We start from the raw sequence: 25269 nt of genomic DNA, 5'->3' as shown, positions 1-25269 counted from the left end.
GCGATACGGCGGTGGATGATCGATAAAATGCACGATCTCGAGTTTCACATCTGAACAATATTCAGGTTGTCAAGATGACTGTAGGAGAAGAATGGGGAGAATGGGTTGAATTGAAGAACGAAGAAGATGTCATCAAGATAAGAGAAAGTCACATATTTTTTGAGGATACTATTGACGGGCACTTCAACATAAAGGTTTGATATCAAGATGAATCAAGTTTGATAACGAGTCCATACTTCTGATTGGATTGAACGTTCGCTCATTTCACTGACTTCACTATGCGCGCAACTGTAGACAACGCTAGGCACGTGAAGCGATCAGCTCGCAGTGTAGTATCGCCAAGCTGTAGCTCATGACGTAATCATGAACGTTTTGAAGATGCGATAATTTTGTAGGGAATAGTAAGCTTACAGTTTGTGATAATTTCCTAAGTCATTTTTTGGCCTGCTGAACTTGAAGATTTTTGTTGTCAGAATCATTGTGTGTAGGAGTGGGGGGGGGCATTCAACGTATATTCTGGGCAAAGTTCTGCTTCGATATAATAAAACAGCGTTGTAAGGGATGCGATTTGGAATCGAATTGCTTGGTTTACTCAAATCAAATAGCCTTGAATCTAACGTTATTCAACTTTGGTCAATTGAAATAACCAATACAATGACACGGTGATTAAGAGTTGAAGCGAATTTAAATATTCTGTTAATTCAAACCAAGAATTTGTCAATGACCAAGTACTTCTACTTTTCCGAAGTACTCAAGTACTCCCGTACTTGTAGCACTTAAACAAGTAAATCCTATTTCCGACACTCTACTTGTACTTGTTCTCTGTCATATTTTGAGATTTACCTACTTATTTACAAATTATCAAGTAGAAGTATTATGTACTTTCACGAAGAAGGGAAGAGAGAGACCAAGACAAAGATATTCAGGTGCAGAGTCCAAAATTTCTTCATGCTTGGCGCAAAATAGATGTGGACGGACTATATTTTCTAAAAAGTTTCGATCAACATAATGCCTGTAGCGGTGACGTGGTTCATGTGCGCAATTTCAGGTGACTCGTTTGCAAAGATATGTTCTCAGAACGCGACTATTTCGCCTAGCCCGCAGTATGCAGTAGTAGTCACTATGGTAAAGCTAACCTCGAGTGGTCGTACGATACGCAAGCCGAAAGCGATCTGACTGGCTTGGTTGCTTGATTGCTTTTTCATTGTGTTAATTTCCTATGTGTATTATCTACGCTGTACATTCTGCTGCGCTTTCTCAATGAGTTTGTGTTTGAGTGCTCTGTATGACGGTTATTTTTTCGGGCAGCGCGCCAAATTGACAATTTTCGAAGACATCGTATTATAACCCTCACGGTGTGAGGTGTTGGAATAATTTCTCGTGTTGACTTTTTTTTATCTGTTTGCAAGTCACTGATATTTCTTTTGAATTTTTTAAATAAAATTCTTCAGTCACACATATATCTTAGGGCTTCTTGTTGGTGGATTGTGACCTCACTCGCAACACTTTATTTTCGCAGGAATCCACTCTATCATTCAAAATGGTTGTTTCCCTCGCGACGGTGGAATTTTTGATCAATCTCTTCAATGCAGAATTTGTCAAATTGATTGAAGAACTGTATGTCAAGCAGGCTGGTGTACGGGAGTTATCAGAGTATAAAGTAAAAAAGGTCTGGTACAGATATATTTTTATTTAAATGCTATTTATTTAGTTTCGTGTTTGCTGTAGATTTGAACTTTGAATCACGGTTGACCGATTCGACCATTCTATTTGCTTCTACTTTCAAATGTACTTCATCTTACAGTAGGTAATCCAGTAATCAATACCTGAATATCTAACAAAAATAAGTAACCGAATGATTTCTTGAGCGCGCTTGAATTAATAATAATTATGGTTGGGTAGTTTGCTGGTGGTCAATTCGCTTTGTGGTTCAAGGCATAATTTCATGGCTCGATGTTACAATTTCAGTACAGTGGATATGGTCTTATTTTGATAAGGGCATATAATGCAAAAATCTCATATGATATCGAATTCGGTATTTTTAGTAACAAGAGAATGCACAGTACAGTAAGATGCAAGTTTCAATTTATAACGTGTGCTGTCAATTTCTACTTAACTTGCGTTCATAATATTGCCAGTCGGTCTGGAGTATACGCAGAAGTGGTCAATGTTGTCAGCGTCGCTAATCAAGTCCAAGCAGAAGTAATGGCTTGAATTTATACACAATTCCAAGTAAAGTTAGCTCTTAAAACACCTGTTCAAAGTTGAAAATGTAAGGCCTGGAATGTACTCAAGTAAAAAGTTTTCAAAAGTATTTTTTGTCGATGTTTTGCAAATATTTTTCAGTTTATCAGTTGTGGCTACTTTTGAATTTCTGCTTTTAGAAATTTAATGCGTGAAAAGTATGTGCATTTGTGAAGGAGCTGTTCGAGTAGAAATGGAAGTAGCTTAAAATCGAAACTAATTGGGCTAGTAATGTAAGTTGCCATAACCTGTTTTGTACTCTGAAAAGTAGTCTTTTCATGGATGGGGTTAGTACAGTTTACATAGTTCAAGTACTTACGCAAGTAGTCGTCTCTCCGTTTCGACTTGAGCATTTTTTGGCAAGTCGACTTACTGGTTACAATTTGCATTCTGAAAAGTATTAAGCAGTTCGTAACTTTCCATTAAAATTATGAGTGAAATTGTCATAATAACCATGTACTCTGGAAATATGTAAGTGACTCGTTAATAGATGTGGTTAGCAAACCAGTACTTTACTTCTCCATAATACTCAAATAAATTTTGCCTACTTCCGCTACTTACTCAAGCGGCAATGTTTTGACTACTTCAAATTCTACTTGAGCAGATCTTTTACATAGGGTCACCGTACGCCTTCTTTTATGAGGACTTCTCCTCCTTTTTCGGGGTATTGGAAATGTCCTCAGAGGACGCCTAAATGTCCTCCTTTTTGAGATTTTATCCTCTTTTTTCAGAATTTTGCTGAAACACAGGGCAAAATTCGACCGAGATACCATAAAATAACACTGAACTCACTGTCAGGCGGGTATTTCGTGAGCTGAGCGAAAGTTGACCTTTTTTATAGTCAACCAACTACGAAGTGGAAAAAGTTTACCACTTTAACCCGATTCCAGAATAGGTTAACCCTATTTTACGAGACTAATTGCTTGTTGTATTTTGTATTCTGATACGGAGAATGTAGTTCGTGTTAAGTTTTCATAAATTTTGATTCTGGAAAATATAAAGTACTTCACGGATAAGTTTTCATCCATTTTATAAGTGAAATTGTACGCTCAAGCATTGACGTTGTCAGAGGTGAAAATCAACAATGCATGCTACAAATAATAGTTTTGGAAAGCTGGCAGTTAACAATTCAAATAAGGTATGCTTCTCCGTGCCAAGCATATAGGTAAGTTCAGGTAAACATGAGTGACCATGACCACGTTACATAGCCAGAGTTCCTTACAACCTATATCCAGATGTGATCAGTAACAAAGTACTTCTACTTGTCGTAGTAATTCAAGTAGATTATTCCTACTTAACTACTTACTCAAGTGGTTATGATTTTAGAATACTTTCAATTCTATTTGTGGTTTTCATTTTTCAGTCAAAACTAGGCCTTGAGTACTCACTTTTTTACTACCTGCATATTGATTCTTATACCTCTACTTGAGTAAAAATTGAAGGCATTACTTCTGCTTGACCACCGACGATGACTACTTTGACCATCATCTTCTATATCATCCGTCTGTACAATGCATATCATATTCATAAGTAGATTTAAAAAAAAGCATGTTCTTTGATGAGACTAAAACCGATGTAGTATAAGCATTATGGAGAATCGAAGAATTCATACTAAGTACTATTGTACTGAAACTGGATGGATAATTATTCAAATGGGAATACATCATAACAATCAAGTAATCCTACCTAATGAAACCAATATTGTGTTCAGATAAGCAAGATCGTGCTCGATTGCACAGAAGAAGAAGAAAACATCTGGTCGATGGACTGGTCGATGATTGAGACTTGCTGGAAAAAGTATCAAGTACGATTCCTGATTCGATTCATAAAGTATTTCCAAACGCATTTAAATTTACCTATGATTGTATGTGACTTCGGACCCAATGATCTCTTCCGTGGCTATATTCAAGTCTGAATAAAAATTCATGCATTTTAGTTGGATCTCCTGGATATTGCCGTGAATGGCCAGATACCCGTCGACGATTACAAACTAATTTTGGAGCGCGGGAGAGCAATTTCCGTTCCCCTTCATATCCATGCAATGTTTTACGTTGAGAAAGCAGATGAATTCAGGAAGACGTTAGAAGATTGTCAGCGAAAGAAGGTAGTACTTATCATCCAGTATTAGTTGCATTGGATATATTGGACATTCTTCTCCCACCATCACACGTTTATCATTGAATTCTGCCGCACAGTTCGAGTCCCCTCCACATAAATTAAGTTATATTCCATGCCCGAGATATCCATCGCAGTTGCGGAGTTCGTAATTCCTGGTAATTTGTTCATCTAAAGCGGGGGTGTCAAACTCAACTGGCGTCGCGGGTCAGAGTCAAACTTTCAGAGCACTCGCGGGCCGGACCAGTCAAATGATTCCAAAGTATTTCCTTAAAATCCACGCCCTTGTTTTGCACTTGAATACTTGATTGAAAAGCTTATGCGTTATATAGTAATCACGTTATATCACGGCCATCTGGTTCTATTCCATCAATACCTTTATTATTCGCAAACAAACGAATTGGCGAAATTACGATGAATGGCGGGACCGACGATATACGTTGGCGCATTGCCATGCTTGCTTTGTTTTAGTCGGCATCTGACAATCCTGTGTAAGCGTTGTGAAGAGTACAAGCGATTTAACCGTAAACGTAGACGTTGAAAGTTGCTTCATCATTTTTACATCTTGATTCGGGTTTCTCTGGAAGCCAAGGAGATGTTGAGTCATTAACGCAAATAGAGTGCGACCACAGATATTTAAATTATAGTTTGGTGTCATAATTTTATTATCCACTTCTGCACATAATTACTTTGTGGTCCGTTTTCCGATAAAACTGTGAACTCACTGAGCACTTTTTCGCCTTGTCAGAATTAAGTGTCGATTAGGGTTACCATATTTTGGGAATCTGAGAAGAGGACACCTTTCAAAAAATTTCAGACTCGCAATAAAAAAAAAGAAATTTTAAAAAATTGTCGAATTTATTCCAAGTTTGTAGTTGGTTGAGTAAAAAAAGTCACCTTTCTTGCTCAACTCCCAAAAGACCTACCGCGTTACTTCAGTACGTATTTCAAATTTCTCAGTTGAATTTTCACATACATTTTACCAAAATTTTCTAAAAAGAGGACAAATCCTCAAAAAGAGATCATTTGAGCGTGCTCCCTAGGGGTGTTAAAAAAAACTCTTTTTTTTCAAATTTTATCGGCTTAGTTGTCAAATCGTCAGGTTACCAAAAAAACGTTGCACACCAAATTTGACTCAATTCCAGCCAGTGGAAGCCTTGGTCACTCAACTTGAAATTTCGGTCATTTTTGAAATAATAGTATTTACGGTGACCAATTTCAACACACCGAGATGACCAAAAATCGTGTTTCAGATATGCCCAAAGTGGCAGGGATGTCTTTCCACTTGTTTTGATCTTGACAAGGTCGTACGGTGGGATTTGAATGAAGAGATCGCCAGTGAACGAAAAAAATATATGACGCGGATTACCTGGAAATTGGGCCACTTCATTGAAATAGACATGTCAAAACGATGGTGAGATAATTTTCAAATAAATTACTTAACAAACTAAAATTAACGACCACGAAAAGAAAATGAACTGACAAGCAGGTAAAATACAGGTACCGTAATTTTCCATGTATAATGGGCAAAATTTTGCCCAAAAATAGGGAGGTGCGTATTATACATGGGTACAGCAAGCCTTGAAAAAAAATCCCTCGATCAAGAACTTGAAATCACACCTTTCTTCATGTTTGTTTAAATCACACGTCACCTCTAGCCATTGATTGGGCCGCATAATTCGAATTATAGAGTGTAACGCGCTGTCAAATAGAGAAGCGTGTTGCCAATTAACGAAAAGCGTGTTTCTAAATTAACGTGAGTCGTCTGCAAAGCACGCAATCTCTTGCTGAATTGGTTTGCAGTTTGTACGCGAGCGAAATTAGGTCGCTGATTGCTACAAGCGTGCGCGGCAATCCTTGTTGATTCATCGCGTCAACAACAGGCCTTAACAATCGCATACACAAGAGGCCATGTGCGCAAGATATAATCGCTTGCGTAATCAGTCGCATCTCCAACGGGACTGGTGCGCCCGACATAACCGTTGGCCTGAGCAATCGCATCTGTAATTGTAATAGCCGTCGTGCGCAAGATGTCGTGTTTCGCTAGCCTGAATTATCGCGCCGCCGACCTCACAGGCTTTGGCTTCTATCTACTCTCGTTTAGAGACAATGCCGATAATTCTATTATGATTAGCGATCATTATGTCATGACTGTTCGACAGTGACATCGCAAAACAGTACAACATCGAAGACTAAACTGCAATTATTCATGTACTCATGTACTGCGAATGCAGGGTGCGTACTATACATGGGTACAGGCTTTTCCCCACAAATATACACGTCATTTTAAGGGTGCGTATTATACATGGGGGCGCACTATATTCGGAAAATTACGGTAAATATATTTCTCAAGTGCTAGTCATATCTAGAAGTATTTTTTGTCGGACAAATTTAGATTTGACGAAATCTATCCCAGTTATGCAGGGCATACTCTCTGCCTTGATTCAAAGTTATTAATGATTGCAAAGTCGCCATTCCCACAACCTCATTCACAGAGACATAAGTTGCATTCCTCAGCAGCTCAGTTTTCGAATATTTCTTTGCTGTTTGATATTGACTGATCCAGAGCGTTGAAGTTGGTACTGCTTGCAATTCAGAATGGGCTATGCCACTGAATAGTATTTAGGAGTTGGGAAACATTTCTGATACTTCACATATGCGAGATTCGGGGAAACCAAATGGTGACCCAGTGAGCTTATAAAGCACATTAGTCATTTTTTCAATATCACCAGAACCTGTTGTCATAGAGTTATAAAAGGTATTGGAGTTTTACCGCGATATATGAATACAATTTGATTATAGTAACCGAATATGGAGGAGGAGGATGACAAGAATAGAGGACAATAACTTTTGATAGAAAGAAGATCTGTCACGATGCCCATAACTCTTTTAATTCGCCTGTGATAGTACTGTAGGAGTGGTGCAGAGCAAATAAAAAAATATCATGTGAAGAAATTTATATTGCACCGACCAAGAAGTTAGATCACTAGAGAAATATATTTACGTGGATTTTACCTGCTTGTCAGTTCATTTTCTTTTCGTGGTCGTTAATTTTAGTGTGTTAAGTAATTTATTTGAAAATTATCTGACCATCGTTTTGACATGTCTATTTCAATAAAGTGCACCACTTTCCAGGTAGTCCATGTCATATAGTTTTTTCGTTTACTGGCGATGTCTTCATACAAACCCTACCCTAGGCCGTATCAAGATCAAAACAAGTAAAAAAGACATCCCTGTCACTTCGGGCATACCTGGTACACGATTTTTCGTCATGTCGGTGTGACGAAATTGGTCACCGTAAATACTATTATTTCAAAAATGACTGAAATTTCAATTTTACTGACCTTGGCTACCACTGGTTGGAATTGAGTCAAATTTGGTGTGCAGCGTTTTTTAGGTAACCTGATGATTTGAGAAGTAAGCCGATGAAATTGAAAAAAAGTCTCTTTTGAGCACCCCTAGTGCTCCTAGAACACCTTCAAAAAAGTCAGAAAAGAGGACGTATGGTAATATAGTGTCAATGGCAGTGACTTGTTGCTGTCGGTGACTCCAGTGTAACCTCAACACCACGGTCGGATGGTTATAATTTGGCCTATGAACACGCTCGACATTTTCTGTCTTGGGAGAATGGAAGTGTTTCCTACTAGAAATCTCAACATGTATTAGAAATGTGCAGGATAATACGGCCATTTATTCAGAATCGCCTAGCGGGCCAGACTAAACCGTCCAATAGGGTGGTTCAAAAATAACCTTTTTTCCTGAATCTTGCAGGTTACTTGATTAAATCGTTAGGTTGCCTTAAAAAACGACGCACACCAAATTTGAATTCATTCCAACCAATATTCGCGGATTTCGTAGAGTTTGAAAATTTTGAATTTGCCTAAAAATGCAAAAAAATTTTTTTTTCAAATTTCCCTTCCAACCTTATGAAATTGTTGCGCTGTCTTCAAAAACGATGGAAAACAAATTTGACTCAATTCCAAGCTGCAGAAGCGGAGTTATTCAAGTTTTTTGATGATAATTCTGAGATGATCCACCAATCAAGGATAATCCCAGAATTATCAAAGAAAAACTGAAATAACTCCACTTCTACGGCTTCGAATTGAGTCAAATTTGTTTTGCATCGTTTTCGAAGACAGCGCAACAATTTCATGGGGTTCGCAGAAAAATTTGAAAAAAATTTTTTTTTGCATTTTTAGGCAAATTCAAAATTTTCAAACTCTACGAAATCCGCGAATATTGGTTGGAATGAATTCAAATTTGGTGTGCGTCGTTTTTTAAGGCAACCTAACGATTTAATCAAGTAACCTGCAAGATTCAGGAAAAAGGGTTATTTTTGAACCACCCTACCGTCCAAGCTGGGGATCCAAGGTATATTGTACTAATGATGGCCACTCGTGAAATGCTCAACAATAGTGGTAAGCATCATTGTAATACACAATATGAATAGTCATAATTTCTCACTGCAGATCGAATATATCCGATGCATATTACGGTATCCTGCTTCCCTCGTTGACATTTCGTCTCTCATCAATAACTCCAATTTGAAGGAAGTAACATTGATATACTGGGATGACGAAGATAAGTTGAAAGGAGACGAATTGCAGAAAGTCAAGAAGATTGCAAATGATCTCGATACTGAGTTGCAACTTTTATACTGTGAGTCATTGTTTGGTTGCATCGTGTCTTAGATACGTTGTATTAGGTATATTACATGAGCGCGATCATTTTGAATGAAATGGTCAATTCACGTAACAGGTCTAATTCGTTATTAATGCAGCTAAAATCTTAAGGCTTTCGTTCCATGCATGACGTAGCGTCATGACCAGGGTTACGTGATAATCCACGGTATTCGTGAATTTTAGCTTCATGCGACATCCCATACTTGATACGATTAATTGTTGTACGAAATTCAGGCATGATCTCTGACACGTTGCTGATAGTGAGCTTGCATATCAAATTTATCAATTTCGAAGCAAGGCGTCGTTGAAGTGCGTCAAAAACTACATTCACATGACAATATCAAGAATGCAAAAATTAGTATTGACTATAAAAACTGTTAATGTAGAAGTAGTATACGAACAAAACTACGTGGGAAGCGAAACAAGTATATAATAATAAGTACTACAGAAAAGCACAAGTAGGCTTACTTCGCTGCTGATGGTATCTCTACATTTATGGGGCGTGATAAAGATATATCGAGCTTGATAAGGGGACAATGAGTCAAAGAAACTTGTAAACCACTTTCATATACTTTATTAACTATGGAACAAATTTAATAATGTAGGTTATTTGTGATGTCTGGTGACCAAGCGGACTCCGATCGGTTCTGAGAATTGCTAGCACGAGTTCATGAGTGATTAGAGGTAGTCAAAGTAGTCAGAGTTAAGACTCATGGAGAACTATAAGTAGCATCGTAAGCTGCTGCTGATATACCAGTAGAAGTAGCAATCTCCAAGAAATCACAAATTGACTTGAGGTGTAAGCAGGAAAATGCATTAGTCTGAAATGTAGTGAAATAAGTAGTTTCAAAAGGTAGATTTGGTTGAAGGGCCTCATACTTTAGCAGTTTATAGGAGAAATCTACTTTCGAAATTGCAAGATATGTATTCGCGGCTAATGCAAAATGACTAAATGACACTGCAAGTGAGTGGAATCTCTGAAAATATGTTCATGCAGTCACCGTGATACATGCGCTATTTAAGGCGGCTGCTATAGGAATTGCACTGAAAACGACGACGAATACGCAGCTAGGAACAACTTGATGCTTTCAAAATCAATATTGTATAAAGTAAGTAGTTTTGACTAACAACTGTGACAGGAAGTAGTCTAAAATGACAACCCCTTGATTAAGCGATGCAAGTAGACAGCACTACTTGAGTAGTCTGATAAAGTAGAGTTACTCCATTACTAACCACCTCTCCGGAGGACTCGTCGTTTTATGTTGTGCAGCATCCCACTTTTAATATTGGCGTTGATACAAATCATTTCATCACCGGGAATTTACGTTGATGTACCTCGTGCATTCTTTTAAGTAGAACTGAATTATAATCAATACCATTGCATTAAATCCGAAATCGTTTCGTCCAACCTAATCAAGTACTATAATTCTTAAAATAGCATTCGGGATTACTTTGTTCGATTTACCTCTGATACGAAAACAAATATATGCGAGTTCATATTCGTTCAGTGATAGTATCTCACAGAACGTGGAACCGGTGCGAATATAAATCGAATATAAATTTAGTGATTTGAATCGATTGACAATACGTAAATAATTAGCTGCATATTGCAGGGAATGTTTTACAAATGGATTAGAGTTACTTTCAGTCATTCCCATATCTAATTGGATTAGATACACGTAGTATGCATTCTACTACCGGGCATGATATTGTGTGTAATTTCTCATTTCACTGCCCACTGACATAACTATAACACATTAAAACGACACTGCGCTCTAAATATAATGTTGTCTGAAATGAAAGTGGAGAGTGTGAAAAAGATTTTGGCCGCAGCAATGTTCCCCTTGAAAGCCACCACTTTTGAATGGAAACTATAACAAATAATTTCACCATTTTATGAATCCACTCTATGCATCTCTATGGTATTGAGGTCACGCGTCATCTCTTTTGCCTGGCTTTAGATCAGTGGTTCTCAACCTTTTTCGACTCATCGCCCCCTTTTCAAGCACCACACCGATCATTGCCTCCCAAATTTTGTGAACCGAAAAATGGGCATACAAACTGTAATCACCGGCGGGTATCACACAAAAAGGGCAACTTTTCAGCTTGATATCGAAGTTTTACGCTTTTGCAGCTAAATTTTCGTGGGTTGACTAAAAATAGGGCATTTCTCCGACTTGACTCCAATATAGCTGTTTTAACGCGTCATCGCTGCCCTATTGTTCCCTAAGCTATTTTCTCCCCCTGTCGCCCCCTCTGTCCATTTACGCCCCCCTAGACCGCTAAATCCCTATAGGGGGGGGGGGGGCGATATCGCTCACGTTGGGAACCACTGCTTTAGATAATGGTTTATGATTCATTCGAAGATGGATTTTCATCCATACTTTGACTTAGAATTTCACGTAACTTACATTTCCATGCGACTTTTTGATCAAGTTTCCGCCATTACCGGTTTGGACGTGGATATGGACGCGAGACAAAATAAAATATGGATTTGTACTTGGATTTGAATGTATCATCAGGAATAGGATTTGGATTTCAAATAGTAGATAAGCGCAAGTTCTGTACGCCTATCATAACTAAACCACCGTGTATCGTAGGACACAATTCATTTATATTATTGATAACTTCAACTCTCTTTGAGCCTGATGACTGTTTCAGATCTCTCTCTCTCTCTCTCTCTCTCTCTCTCTCTCAGCCACAGAGCACAATTCATAGAATGCATACATCTTTTGCTAACAAGCATTTTAAGCTATATAACTTATTTCTTATTTCAGTGTTCGGAGAAAGGGATGCCTGGAATCGACTCGACTGGAATTTTCGTGGGAAGTGAGTAGATGTTGCGAAGTCTGACCGTTCTAAAATGAGAGTTGAGATTTATCCTTCCATTACATCGTCGATCCATTCTCATGCACATCCGGTCTCAAACAACAGCTTAGAAATATTGTGACGCAAACTGTGTATTATATAAATTATTAGAAATATTAACTGATGTGATGTCGGATAGTGACATCATAACGTTGACACGCGGTGCATCACTCGTAGTTTTGCAGAAAAAAGACTTTGTTTATTCTGCAAGAATATAATAGCGCTGTCAGGCATCGTTTCAGATCGAGTTGCAACATACTTTTCACATCACTCCTAGTTTTGCTGAAAAAAATGAAAGTTGTCAAATAGAAGTAGAAGTAGTCGGAACTAATAACTACTTAAGTAAGTAGTGTAAGTGGGCAAAACGTACTTTTATACTTTGAAAAAGTAGAGTTAGTTGGTTACTGACCACCTCCGTCAATATATACTAAAGTTGATCTTCGGCAGTAATGCGTCACTTCAATTCATGATTGTTTGCTGCATTCAGACCACACAGACTTCATTTTATTGGGAGAAATATTTGCTGTATTATGAAACTGAGATTTGATGAATTACTCGAAGAATTTATATGTCAATACGGCGTAGGTCGAGAATTAATGCGTCCGGATTGTTTAGCTGCTAGGGCTGAAATAAATATAGTTATTGGTCGTAATATGTTGTCGCATAATTTTTAAAGAAACTATCGAAATAGTCATTAATTAAACTCGAACTAAAGTTGGAGTGATCCCGTTCATTTTTTACTCGGGTACATGTAGCAATAGTGTGAATGAAAGTTTGAAAAGTACTGGAGTATGTGCATGTGCATTTCAAATATTATTACTGGGACTGGCTATCGAATACTTTTCTTAGGTAATCGCAAGTGACAACTTACAAATTTTTCGTAAACCTCGTCTTGAATGTGCTCAATAGTTGTGCTGCAAATCGACAAGATTTCAGATTAATTTCCAGTCAGACTCGGTCATCTAGAAGATTTCCTGCTTTTGCAAAATGGATTAGTATCATAATTACTGGTAAATTTTCTTTCAACATACCGTAGAATAAGAATTGACGCTACACAGTTATTTCCAAATTATGGTAGAATTATAATTATCGCGTTACTTTTTTCAAAATAGATTAAAACTGTAGTCAATTAAAGCTATACATTTTTACAAATTAGATTGGGATTAGAATTACTGAGTCAGCAAAAAACTAGGTCATTGAATCCCGTTCCGTTACTATCAAATCATGGATCATTCTCATGAGCATGACCATAGCAAATGTCTCTCCAACAAGCTTGGCTCGTTTCGCACTATACAATTCTCTCAGTAATATTTACAGGAAAACCAGAGTTAGGGTTTGAATTAAAATGTGGAAATATAAATTATTTACCAATTAGATTGAAATTAGTGCAGAGAATCATTTCTCAAAACAGATTCAAGTTACATTACCGGCATTTGTTCTAATTAGTCTAATTAGACAACTAGAATTACCTAATTATCCAATTCTGACAGAATTACGCTTAACGTCACCAATATTTTAGGCATGCCATAAAACAAGTCGATAGCTACTTTTTGAGTGTCATTGATACTCGATATTGTCAACATCACCGCAATTTCTCTAATCGAAATATTAACTGTCAACAAAGTCCTCTAACAAGTACACCGTCCCAGCCAATACCGCTCCCGCGATACGATGTGTTGTCTGCAGGGTTATTTTCATGAAATTCGTGTACTGACTAAATATGTTACCGTATATTGGATTGTGTGCCAACGATACGTGAGAATCGTCTCGCGAAAATTTAAATGACGAATCGTCCTGTAGATTCAATCCCTACGATTCATCCGACTCTGATCCCAGGTCCTCTACAGCAAGTCGAATTCTATAGTGTGCATTGCTATGACATAGCCTACCCGTGCGAACAGTTAATTTTCTTCTCATAGTCCGAATAGTTTGCTGACGTAATTGAATAACTGGGATATTGATTTATTCAGAGGTATTTGTTTTTCAGGGAGTATTGGAAAAGGCATTAGATGCAACATTGTTACTCGTGTACAAGAGCCAATCGTCATCAACAAAATCGAGACATGCAGAGCAGAATTACTGCTATTCGTTTTAGAATTCAAACGGACTATTTGATGTTCATTCGATGCAATTTCACGAAACTATTTCTAATATGCATTTTACAATTGAGTAACTAAAACAGTTGCATAAACATTCACAAATCGACGAAAACAATGGTAATGCCATAAATGTCACGTCGAACCTATATATTTCCGTAGAGGAAAGGTCTGCGGCACAAATTACTGGTTGAATGGATTTGAATGCGGAGGTTGTTTGACCACAGTAGAGTTCAAGCCGTCATCCTGTTGAATTGTCTGCTATTATAAGGATTTACTCGCAGGTTGGGATCGACTCGCGGAATAAAATAAATATATACCATCGTCCTACACCCATAAAATAATTGATTATGATAAAAATTACATAAAAATCATATATATGGAAAAATGATTAAAGTGTTATATTGTTTGATGTGTACTGTGGAGTGTGTACTGTGTACTGTCTTTACGTTTTGTGTGATGGATTATGATAGAAATTTAATACTTCACAAAACCCCCAAAAAATAAACAATTAAAAATTTTGTTGAAAATGAATGTAGTGTAGTATATGAAATCCATTGTAATGTCAATTATGTAGGATTCTCCATGTTCCATCATGATCTAGTGATCTTTCTCTATATCTTTAGTACAGTTGACTTCTGGAGTGTCTTGAAAGGTATACTTACCGAGTTTAAAACTTTCATTACCAAAATATTTCAAGGCCTTGATATTATTCTGTAGAATGACGGTCGCTGTATACTTCGAGCCAACGATTATTCTGGCTTTTATGACCAATAACCAAGTTTTCTGCTACCTTTGTGATTCTAAATGCTTCGAGCATAATATAATTGGCTCATTTCTCTTGATGACCTCGTTTATTATTGATATGTGATTAATTCCTTCTAAATGACTTATACACCATAGTTAACAGAAAAAGAGGCAAATTGTTAATCCATAACAATCGAAATTTCAGATAATCTTATGGATGTGATTCAATGTACCCTTTTTACTGAGATATTTTGATTTGCTACTTGACATTCTATAAATTACGCTTACCGTCCATTGTGACTAATTTGCAATTATACTGACATTATCCGCAACTCATTATAACTCAAGAGTATTGTTAATGACTGCTAATCAGTATCTGCATCTTAGACTTAGAGAGTAGTGGCTGAAATTTCCGTGATTTTATGTTGTATTGGGCTGCGTTTTCTTGTTATGAAATGTATAGAATCGATTTGAAATAAATATTAATCAGTTATTTGAGCCTTGCTTTTTCTTTGGTTTATTTGACGCGAACAATTTGACAAACGATTGTATAGCAATCTGGATATATGCCAGACAATTGTTTCGTGTGTCAGAACTTAATTCGAATGAGAGGTAGGTAGACTTGGTGAAGATGTAAGAATATGTTTCGTCATTTGTCGTTAAATGTTGGAATGTTAATAGGCAATTAGGCATGCGTTGTAGGGTGGAGTGAAGATGACTTTTTTCAAATCCTAAAAAGGGGGTTTTCAAGTCCCGAAAAATGACTTGAAACTTCAATTAAAATTGGTTTTAAGGGACTGCCTCCATTTTCCAGCCGGTATTGTCTGTGCGAGAGGGGGTGAAATTGCCCATCTCGGCAACCACTAGTCAGGGGGTCATGAAAGCTGCCAAAACATCATGTGTCTATCAGTCTTAAGAACAAAGTTTTCCCTATTGTGAACAAAAAACGAGTTATAACCGAAAAACGCTAGATTTTTGAAGCCGGTAAATGGCGGGAGTAACTAAGTTATGTAGCGTAACCGCTCCCTGATTACGTCGATTATCGACCGCACTGATCATCAATCATGCTGCTATTTGTTGCTGTTTGCGAACCTATGTTGTGCAGTCGCATTTTGTCACCGTCCGAGGCTCAGTCGGCCTTTAGTCACTGTCGGAGGTGCATTCGCTTTTAGTCACCGTCCGAGGCAGTCGTCTGTTAGTCTCCGTCGGACGAGCATCGTCATGTTTTAGTTGTTTTATTAAAAGAGCAATGCTGACTTGTCTACCTTGATTTATCGAGCCGCGGACCAAGAAGAACGCGCGCCAACGACAGAGCAACACGCTATAGTTACATGCTAGTGTGATTTACACAAGAACAGCTAAATAAATCAAACTCATTATGTGAAATTTTAACTTTTTTTGAAGTGTCAAAAAAATCGCCCTAGTAATGAATTTGAATCATATCTAGTACTTTGAAATTTCAACTTGAATGACTCGTGACTTGACTTGACTTGACTCGGGTCACCTCCAAAAATCGAGTGACTTGACTTGACTCGAGTCAAAATGTGCAATGATTCGAGATGACTTGTGATTCGAAGGCTGTGACTAAATCCCAACACTGCCACGAACATTAGCAGTCTTCACTAAGGGTATTTGCATATGACATGCAATCAGAGTTCAAAAATCTAGTATTGAGTGACCATAGATGTCTAATTGACTTCAATAGCTGTTGTAAATAGATTCATGAAATACTCTTTTTGATCTCTATGCTTCAAACTTGAAGTTTACATAAATCAATCAGGTTTATTAATATTTTCATCGTTTTAAAACATCACAAGACTGCGATACAATGCGAAGATAGGAAGGTGTCGAAACAACTTGAAGCAGCCATTAAGATCAGACACCAACCTTAGCCTAGGCGAAGTAAATAAGAGGAATGGACATACTGACTGAAAAGTAATGCAGAGAATATAAGACGCAAGCGACAAAATGAGGTGGCATGTGGCGAAGGGCGAGGTCGATGTTAGGTCGTGGTCCGGTAATCCCGAAGACTGGCTAGTATTGATTTAGGAGAAATTGCTTGTATTTCGACTTGAATGCGGACATGCTCGACGACTGTCGGATAGCTGGTATTAAACACAATTGATTCCTTGTAGCGGTGGATAAATACGCGATTAAGGTATAATATATAATTGTATATATTCTGTAATCTGGCCCGCCAAGTGCCTAATTTTCCCATATGCGGCTCACTGACCGGACAAGTTGCCCGCCCCCGGCTTAGGGCAAGTGCAAAACGATATATACAGTGGTTACTAGGCAAGCGGTCTCCTTGGCTTCCAAGGACGTCATGCATCGATGGCTCCTAACTTTTCTAGCAATATAGTTATTTTAAATGCTTATAATACGTACCCTATTCGAGTGTGCGCTTTATCGACTTATCCGATGATAACGACATGTACAGGAGAATAAAATTAGGAGAGATGACAAAACCAAATAGGTTCCCGTTATGAAGGAAATGCAATATCGAACTGCATGATGTTATCGATTTAACGCCTTTCGTTCTTCCGCGTGGTGGAGCTAATATGTCACGTGCATGAATGGCTCTGAGTCAAAACATGGAATGAAATCAGCTGATTGAGGGTGGAGCCCAATTCTTCTCCTCAACTAAGTAATGCTTAAATGCGTATCTCCACTCAACTAAGTATCGATCGATACTCAGCGTTGAGTGCGCGCCAATTCTCTCAACTCAGTTGAGTATCGATTTCCAGGCGTCATTTTCCGAAGTTGTGTTGCCAGATTTTTTTAGCCTTGAACCAGACACGCGTGAACGATTTTGTCATGACAACGAGACGCTTTCCTCGTTATTTCGTCACAAAACTTACTTACGTATACGTCGATCTCACTGATTTACCTTATCAATACCCTTTGAAGATGGCCCATTAGAAATATTAGAAGTCCTTGAAGATACCCACAACGTTCCATTGCCCCACAGAAGTATATTCGCAAGATGCCACAAACCCATTCGAAATCTATCAAGTTAAAGTTTCACAACAGGCCACAATAACGTAAGTGAAGGCCTCTAAGAACAAAATGCGTCGATATCGTGTAAATAAATTGAAAGTTGACATTTCTTCAGGATTTCTTTCCAATCGTAGATCGTCCATGCACGAATCACTTAGCTCCTCTACCATTAAACTTTGCCATATCCACTCTACATTTTCTCCCTGATATATTCAGCATTTTTTGTTTCCAAAAGCTTATTGCTGGTCTGTTGACGGGGAGTCTCGTCTGAATTTTGAAAGGCCTGAAGGTATAGTGACTCCATCCCAACACGGATATCACCAAGAATTCTATCAGTTCAGGTTCAAAATGCTGCTCTTAATTGTGAGAGGAGCATTCGTAAAGTGCCGGCAGCGTTAAATTCAATCGCTAGCAGCAGCCCAAAACTTGTCGGTTTTGCTTGACGATCAACCTTTGTCGCCATTTCTGTATCTATATATTTCAAATGGCAGTTGACATATGCCTTACGGTATGTATAATAAAATTTTATGGAACAATAATCCACCAAAGCGCACTCATTCACTCAACGGAACTTGACGCTAACGAATTCATACAGCAGAAGTTACCATTCCGGTAAATCGAGATACCGTACAAGAAGCCGAAATGGTAGAGCAGGCGACACTGATTTCATCCGTTCAGCAGAAAGCAATAGAGTACCGTACCGGTGTCCGGTATTTGGCGAACCCCGCAGCGACTGTTGCCTAAAATGCCTACAGTTGGCTGCTCGACCGCAAAAATTGACACTTAAGTCTGGTGGTCCGCTGACTTAGATTTGAGTGCCGATTCGAACGCATTTGAGTGTGAGTATACTTTTTGGCGTGAGTTGAGTAAAAAATTCGCTGCTGAGTAGAGAATCGCTACTCAGTAGAGAAATTGGTCTCGGCCCTGAGTGTACTAATATCAGTTTTAATTCGATCGGACGTTGGAGATATAGCTAATATGTTTCAGAGTACAGGCTGATTCACTTATATTACTCGGTAAAGCGTTGATTGATTGTAGTTGTAGGCCAGTGCTTTATTGGCATACCGTTTCGCGCTTCTACTATGCTCACATACAATAGTACAGTCTTCGTATATCGATAGGAATAGAGGTTACAGGTTACCAACTCGAAATTGTGATGGCCTCTGGCTGCATCTGTTTGTTACGAAAGGTTTGGTGTGATGTGAAATCTTTTGAAATGGTAACATGGCTTGATAGTCAATACCGGTAACCCCGGACTCTGAAAATCGCTCTCGCCAAGGAAGAAGTGTTTATGCCCGAAAATGGAATCCTGATACGTTTAGAGTAATATGTTTGGTGTGCCAAGACGGTTCTCAGCGTCTTGCTTCACACCTGTGTGTATTCAGTAGAGTCTTTAGTCCATACGAGACACCGATGACATATTGGCTTACAGCTTCTATTAAACATGATTTGCGAGTTTCCATGGAGTATCTATCGATCATTCGTTCGTTCCTGTCTCACTTGAGAATGCAATTACTGAATGTAAAATGATGCTGCAAGTTTGATTAAGTTCAACCTTAAGCCATAATCAAGCCAGCTAACTGGATTGTTTGTGACTGCTGTATATAGGTAATTCAATGTGAAATGAACCAAAGAGAAATTCGGTCTCCATCAAGTTGCAGATTTTGCTGAAATTTGATTCATCACCTTGTAAAATGCTATAGCTGAGCTACCGGTATCCATTTTGAATGAAGTTTTCAAGTTATCGTGTGATAAAACAAGCTTTCTGCTCATTTAACCGTGAAATCCAAGTGCTATTTTTATGCAGATCTGAACTTGTGTCTCTATAAATGAGCTACTTATACCTGAGAATGTTGTCATGTTGTATAAATTGATAAATTCAGCAAGCCAGTGAGAAAATATTCATCTTTGGTGCCCAGCCAAGAATGTAGCTGAAGGTGAAGCCCATTGAAATCGCTGCGTGTAAAAATATTTCATAACTCTCCCTATCATTTCTGTTTGCCTGAATATTTTGGTAAATAGTGTCGTATAATACCTGACGCATAGAATCTTTAGCAAAGGAGTTTTTATGTAATATTTGCTTACGAACTTGAACTACAAGAAATATTTCAGATTATAAAAATGTGATGATTTAGCTGAAAATTATGCTCCATAGTCTAGTTACAGAATTTTGGCATCTAACTTATTACTTAAGTATATGCTCCATGTTGCAACAGAATTCATGTGACAACCTTCACAAAACTTTTGAAGTAGGCCTACGATATAGACAGAAATGAGAGGGAGACATTAGGGGCTGTGCAACTTAAATTATTACCTCAACTCTTGCATGATAAAAACAATCATATTATGTAATATAACAGCAAGAACAACTATTTATTGCCAAAGTATCTCATTTACAGACAGTTTCAAATCAGCTTGAAAAACTTTCATTTCAAGGTTAAATAAGCAGAAAAAGCTTTTTTTTGATGGGATAACCTGATAACGCTCATGTTGGCCTACCGGTATTCCGTTAAAATAAATTGCTTTTCAATCATATCAACTCATACTTCATAATGTCTTGATCCAAATATTTGCAAAATCTGAAACTTTATTGATACCCAATCTAATTTTTGTTTGATCTGAAATTGAATTACAGATTGGAGTCGGAAATATCTATGTATGAAGTTGATTTAGACTAGGTCTAATAGCCTACCAATTACATATTATTAGGCAAAACATGTAAGTCACATTTCTCTCCCAAACCAGCTTTCATATAACAAGTTGTTTCCAATTTTTATGGAGACAGAATAGCGCTTAAAATGTTCCAAGTTTGTGTCACGCATGATGGATATTGAAAGGGGTAGGCTATTAGGACTAATATTGACCCCTAACTCCATTTGTTTGTTGAAAATTTTCCCTTCAGTATCAAGAGTTTCGTGTATTCCGTTATTAAACGCCATCATCAGCTCTTAACTACTTCAATACGCTGTTTTATGACCGTACTGTAACAGGGAATGTGAAACTACCGTAATTAAACTTCATCGTTGAGTGAGCACAAAATGGTTTCAGTGTATGAATATTGAAAAAATCATGTTTTCTGCACTTAGTGCTAGATACCAGATTCACTCCTAAAATGACATGAAAATGTGAGACTTAGTGGGTCACTGTGTTGTTGACTTGAAATGGAATTACCGATGGACGATGATGCTGGAGGCAAAATCATGCAGGAAAAAGGTTTGCTCGTAATTACTAGACTTACATGAGTGAATACATAGTGCATGAGTGATTCTATTCTGAATTAGGCTTCACGTCGAGTATTTGATATATGATAATGTGATTATAATTACTCATGATGACGATATAAGTATATGGGAGACCCAAAAGCTTGAATATGTAACCTACTTTTCATGTATCTACGAAACATAATGCCACCACATGATGATGATTTGGTATTTTTTGAAAATACTTCATTCGGCTTTGCGATCACAGCTACACAGAAATGTCATTGACGCTAACGTGCATAGCTTTGTACAATATGTTTCGTATGTTGGGATACAACTAATCGATGTTTCGGAAAAATGATGCAATTATAACTTCTCGATGGAAATGGGCGTAAAGTTTCATTAGTCCAAAAAATCGTCTTTCACTGATCGACTCGAATCATTACAGTTACGGTACTTGAGTCAAACTTGAGTACCGGTACGCAAATCATTGTACCACAAATTATTGTCTGAAACGCGCAACTGAAACTCTCCACTTTCCGAAACTAGAACCAGAACTACTAAATAATCAGTGGTTAGTTGATCACCCACTAAGTGGATGATAGTTTGTACAAATCTGTCTGTCAACATATGTGTGACTTCATGACTACCGCTGCAGGGCAACAGCCTGGAAGGGAATGAGATTCGGGTTGATCAAGCTGTGAGCAGACAAAGAAATGAAGGAATGAGAATGATAGCAAGAGGGATTTGTATCTCGGCAGGTAAGGTCTCTTAAGACCAGGTATGTGCGGTCTAATATTCAGCAAAAAAATCGTCAGTATTGTACGGCCAACCTACTCTAGACCACCGGTCGCCTAAACTTGAAAAACTAGAAAATCTTGGACTTTTCAAAATTAGATAAGAGTTAGATTACTGGCATTTCTATCTAATTTAGTGAAATTAGGCAACTGGAATTATAGAGTTGTCAAAGTTTGCGGTCGGCAACCTCTTTAGAGGTGATCCCAATTAAAACGAAAATAAAACCAGCTTTTACATGCATTTTGTTTTCCAATATGTAAAACATGTTTAGGTATTGCTGAAGCATCAGTTGTTGAAAAATGTTGTTGTACAAAAATATTCAAAAATTATTGTTTTCAAGGGTCACTTCGCTCCAAAAATGAAATGATATCAAATTAAAGATAAAATCACGAATTTTTTTGAGCGTAGCTAATTTCTTCAGAAAACTGCTGTATTGGAACTGCAAAGTCATGATTTTTTAGTAACGCCATGTTCCACTCTAGTGGCCTCTATGCTGTGCAAAGCTATCCATCTGCGTCTGGAACAACTATAGTGCAGTATCATGTAGTTGCTGAATCATGGGTGAATGGTGCAAAATAGGCCATGTCCATCTCTTCCGCCAGACCACTACGACAGGCTGTGCAGTAGGGCTGTTCAAAAAAACTTTTTTTCCTGAACCTTGTTAGCTACGTGATTAAATCATTAGGTTGCCTTAAAAAATCGATGAATTCATTCCAACCGGTAAGGACGGAATTCGTACAGTTTGAAAATTCAGAATTTACCTAAAAATGCCATAAAAAATTATTTTCAAATTTTTCTGTCAACCTCGGGAAATTGTTGCGCTGTCTTCAAAAACGATCCAAAACAAATTTGACTCGATTCCAACTAGTAGAAGCAGAGTTATTCGAGTTTTTCGTTGATAATTCTTGGATTATCCACCGATCAAGGATAATCCCAGAATTATCAAAGAAAAACTCAAATGTCGCCGCTTTTACTGGTTGGAATTGAGTCAAATTTGTTTTGGATCGTTTTTGAAGACAGCGTAACAATTTCTTGGGGTGACAAAAAATTTGAATTTTTTTTTGCATTTTGGGGTATATTCAAAATTTTCAAACTGTACAAAGTCCGCGCTTATCGGTTGGAATGAATTCCAATTTCGTGTGCATCGTTTTTTGAGCCAAACTAATGATTTAATGATGCAGCCAACAAGATTAAGAAAAAAAAAAGATTTTTTCTAACAGCCCTTCTGATCTATTCTGTTCTGTTCGATTAGGGTAGTTGTCTCTTGTTCATGCCACAGAAAGCTGATCAATAAACTAGAAAACAATTATTGCTTAATTGTGCACATTCATTGAAATGTGGGATATCCCAAAGAGCAAAAGATGATGCAGAATCACAGATCAGTCCAGTAGAGGTAGGCTGTGATGCGGGAAGCATAGTTTCACTGCATGCTCACCCAGTTCAACTTGTCCTGCAAGGGCAATCTGTCACGCAGCCCCCTTTGTGTCGTCGATTTCCTGAGACTGAGAACTCGGAGCGATGTTCCAAACATTGGCCTCGATCATCGGCTAGGTCGATATCTGTCCAACTCTACTACTTGCTGTAACTAAAGTGAACGTAGAACAAGACCATAAAACTATTAGGCGATTTTCACTATTGAATTGAAACAGTGATGGATATTTCGGGTCATGGCGATACCAAATATCAAAAATGTCAAATAAATAAATAAAAATCAGAAATTTGAATTTAATGCGAAACTTGATGGTTTCTTTTTGATATCAAGTGTGTTGTATGTATGATCATAAGATCTCAGATGCGTGAACATTATTTTCCTGCTTGTATTCATATGTTTCAAATTCAATACGTTGCTGTCACATTTATGACATCTTCTATTCAGATCGCCATTGGCATGCCCAAGCGATGTGCTCTCGTCCGATTCAAGACCTCACCTTCGACAAAGTTTCAAATTGTATCGACTCACTGAATGGTAAGGAAAATGCAAATGCAATCAGAATGCTGGCAATCCCAACGGAGAATTTGATGACGTGTATGGTTTTGACTAGGCTTATTTTTAACCTAAAAATGAACGATTTTGACGTAAATATCAATATTTTGACATTTTTGACCGATTTAAAAAAATAATGTATACAAATGAGGTGTTTTCCCACATAACGTTAGAAATGTCTTCATTTCCGGTTGGAACTGTCTTTCATTGCGAAGTGGTATGGCCTGAAAAAAAACTTTTTTGCATCGATAACTGAAAATTTTTCTAACTTTATTTTGAGAAAATCTGTCCCTATGTAGAATTGCAGAAGTTACACCACAGATTATGGTAGAGATAATTAAAATGTTTAGTAGCACAACACTTCTTGATATAAGGACCTTGCAATGTCCACGCAGTGTAGCTTCAGTTGGGATATTGCGGTACGTTGAGCACCATGTTGACCTATTTGTTTCATTTGAATGTTTACGATTCACAATAAGCAGACCATGGGCCGTCTACAACTGCAGCCCTATAAAGTAGGCTGCAAGCGGTGAAATGTCAAATGACAAGTTCACAGACACTGCAAAATATACAAAATGAACGAAACGCAGGTTGCAAAAAAGTTATTACTTTGTAAACAATTCAGACAATTTTTGGCCTAACGCTACGATTTTGACATAATTTTGACTTCTCCAAGTTTAAATATTTTGAAAAAGTGTCCCCCTTTCCCGATTCCAGAATATGGTAATCCTAAAGTCAAGTCTATTGAAGAAATTTCTCGAGCCAAGTTGATTCAACACATCACTTTATTCGAGTAGAGTCATTTAAAAAATTACTCGAGTCAAGTTGAGTAACCGGTAAATCGAGTCATAGCAACCCAGCGTGAAGCTAGGTAGCCACCACCGATTAACACTTGTAGAAAAGTGCGATGCAGACTACATGACCACCTGTGATTTTTCCGTGCAGAAACGCAAGGCCCTGAAGGTCTCAACGCAACAGAATGGAAGAAACGTGTGAAGATTGAAAATGCAAATCGGGCCAAACTGAAAAATGCAGACGTACAACTCGATTATGTGCTGACAATCTTACTAGAAGTGTCAAAAGCTGAAGGTATGTCATAACCACAACTATTAGCATACTTTCTAATCAAGCTAACTTGCAGCAGGGGTTTCTAACCGGGATTCACACGATAACTGGGTTTTCGCAGCCAGATTGGGACAACTAGATCATTTTCAAATTCAAATTAGATTGGAATTAGAATGATAGCTGAAAGCTACCGTTTTTTTTGTACAAATTGTACTACATTTAGAATTATAATTAGACTGTTTTTTTTTCAAATTAGATCAGAATCACAGTTAAAGCTACACAATTTTTCAAAATTAGATTCAAATATTTAATTTATTAGGTCAAATTGGGGAAAAATTCAAATTTTGACTGTCAACCCCATGATATTGTTGAGCTGTCTTCAAAAACGATGCAAACCAAATTTTAGTCAATTCCAACTAGTATAAGAGGAGTTATTCGAGTTTTTCGTTGATAATTCTCTGATTATTATC

General features: G+C 37.7%; 3 protein-coding genes across 3 annotated transcripts in view; all 3 read left to right on the top strand.

Moving 5' to 3' along the window:
* LOC145443518 (uncharacterized) overlaps positions 1-14490 on the top strand; it is a 216646-nt gene extending 202156 nt beyond the window's left edge. The window contains exon 3 of the mRNA XM_080321618.1: positions 13897-14490. Coding sequence (XP_080177744.1) covers positions 13897-13918 — 22 coding nt within the window. The 3' untranslated portion in view covers positions 13919-14490. The remainder of the gene's footprint in view (positions 1-13896) is intronic.
* Positions 1-25269, top strand: part of LOC145452026 (uncharacterized) — a 289897-nt gene that overhangs the window by 207683 nt on the left and 56945 nt on the right. The gene's annotated exons all lie outside the window — the stretch shown is intronic.
* LOC145442739 (uncharacterized) lies at positions 1313-5437 on the top strand. Its single transcript, XM_080320753.1, has 3 exons — positions 1313-1669; positions 3956-4048; positions 4181-5437. Exons 1-3 carry the CDS (start codon positions 1541-1543, stop codon positions 4370-4372), a joined length of 414 nt encoding a protein of 137 aa, XP_080176879.1. The 5' UTR covers positions 1313-1540; the 3' UTR covers positions 4373-5437.

Source organism: Botryllus schlosseri, chromosome 1 (genome assembly GCF_051294905.1).
Source record: "Botryllus schlosseri isolate E-star chromosome 1, Bs_hap1, whole genome shotgun sequence".
NCBI lineage: Eukaryota > Metazoa > Chordata > Ascidiacea > Stolidobranchia > Styelidae > Botryllus > Botryllus schlosseri.
This window is presented reverse-complemented; position numbering and strand designations above follow the sequence as displayed.

What these genes read in the sequence shown, in the direction of transcription:
- LOC145442739 (XM_080320753.1), top strand. Translation starts at nt 1,541, where the DNA reads ATGGTTGTTTCCCTCGCGACGGTGGAATTTTTGATCAATCTCTTCAAT. An exon ending in CAGAGTATAAAGTAAAAAAG is followed by an intron (nt 1,670 to 3,955) that starts GTCTGGTACAGA and finishes TATTGTGTTCAG; the next exon opens with ATAAGCAAGATCGTGCTCGA. An exon ending in CTTGCTGGAAAAAGTATCAA is followed by an intron (nt 4,049 to 4,180) that starts GTACGATTCCTG and finishes CATGCATTTTAG; the next exon opens with TTGGATCTCCTGGATATTGC.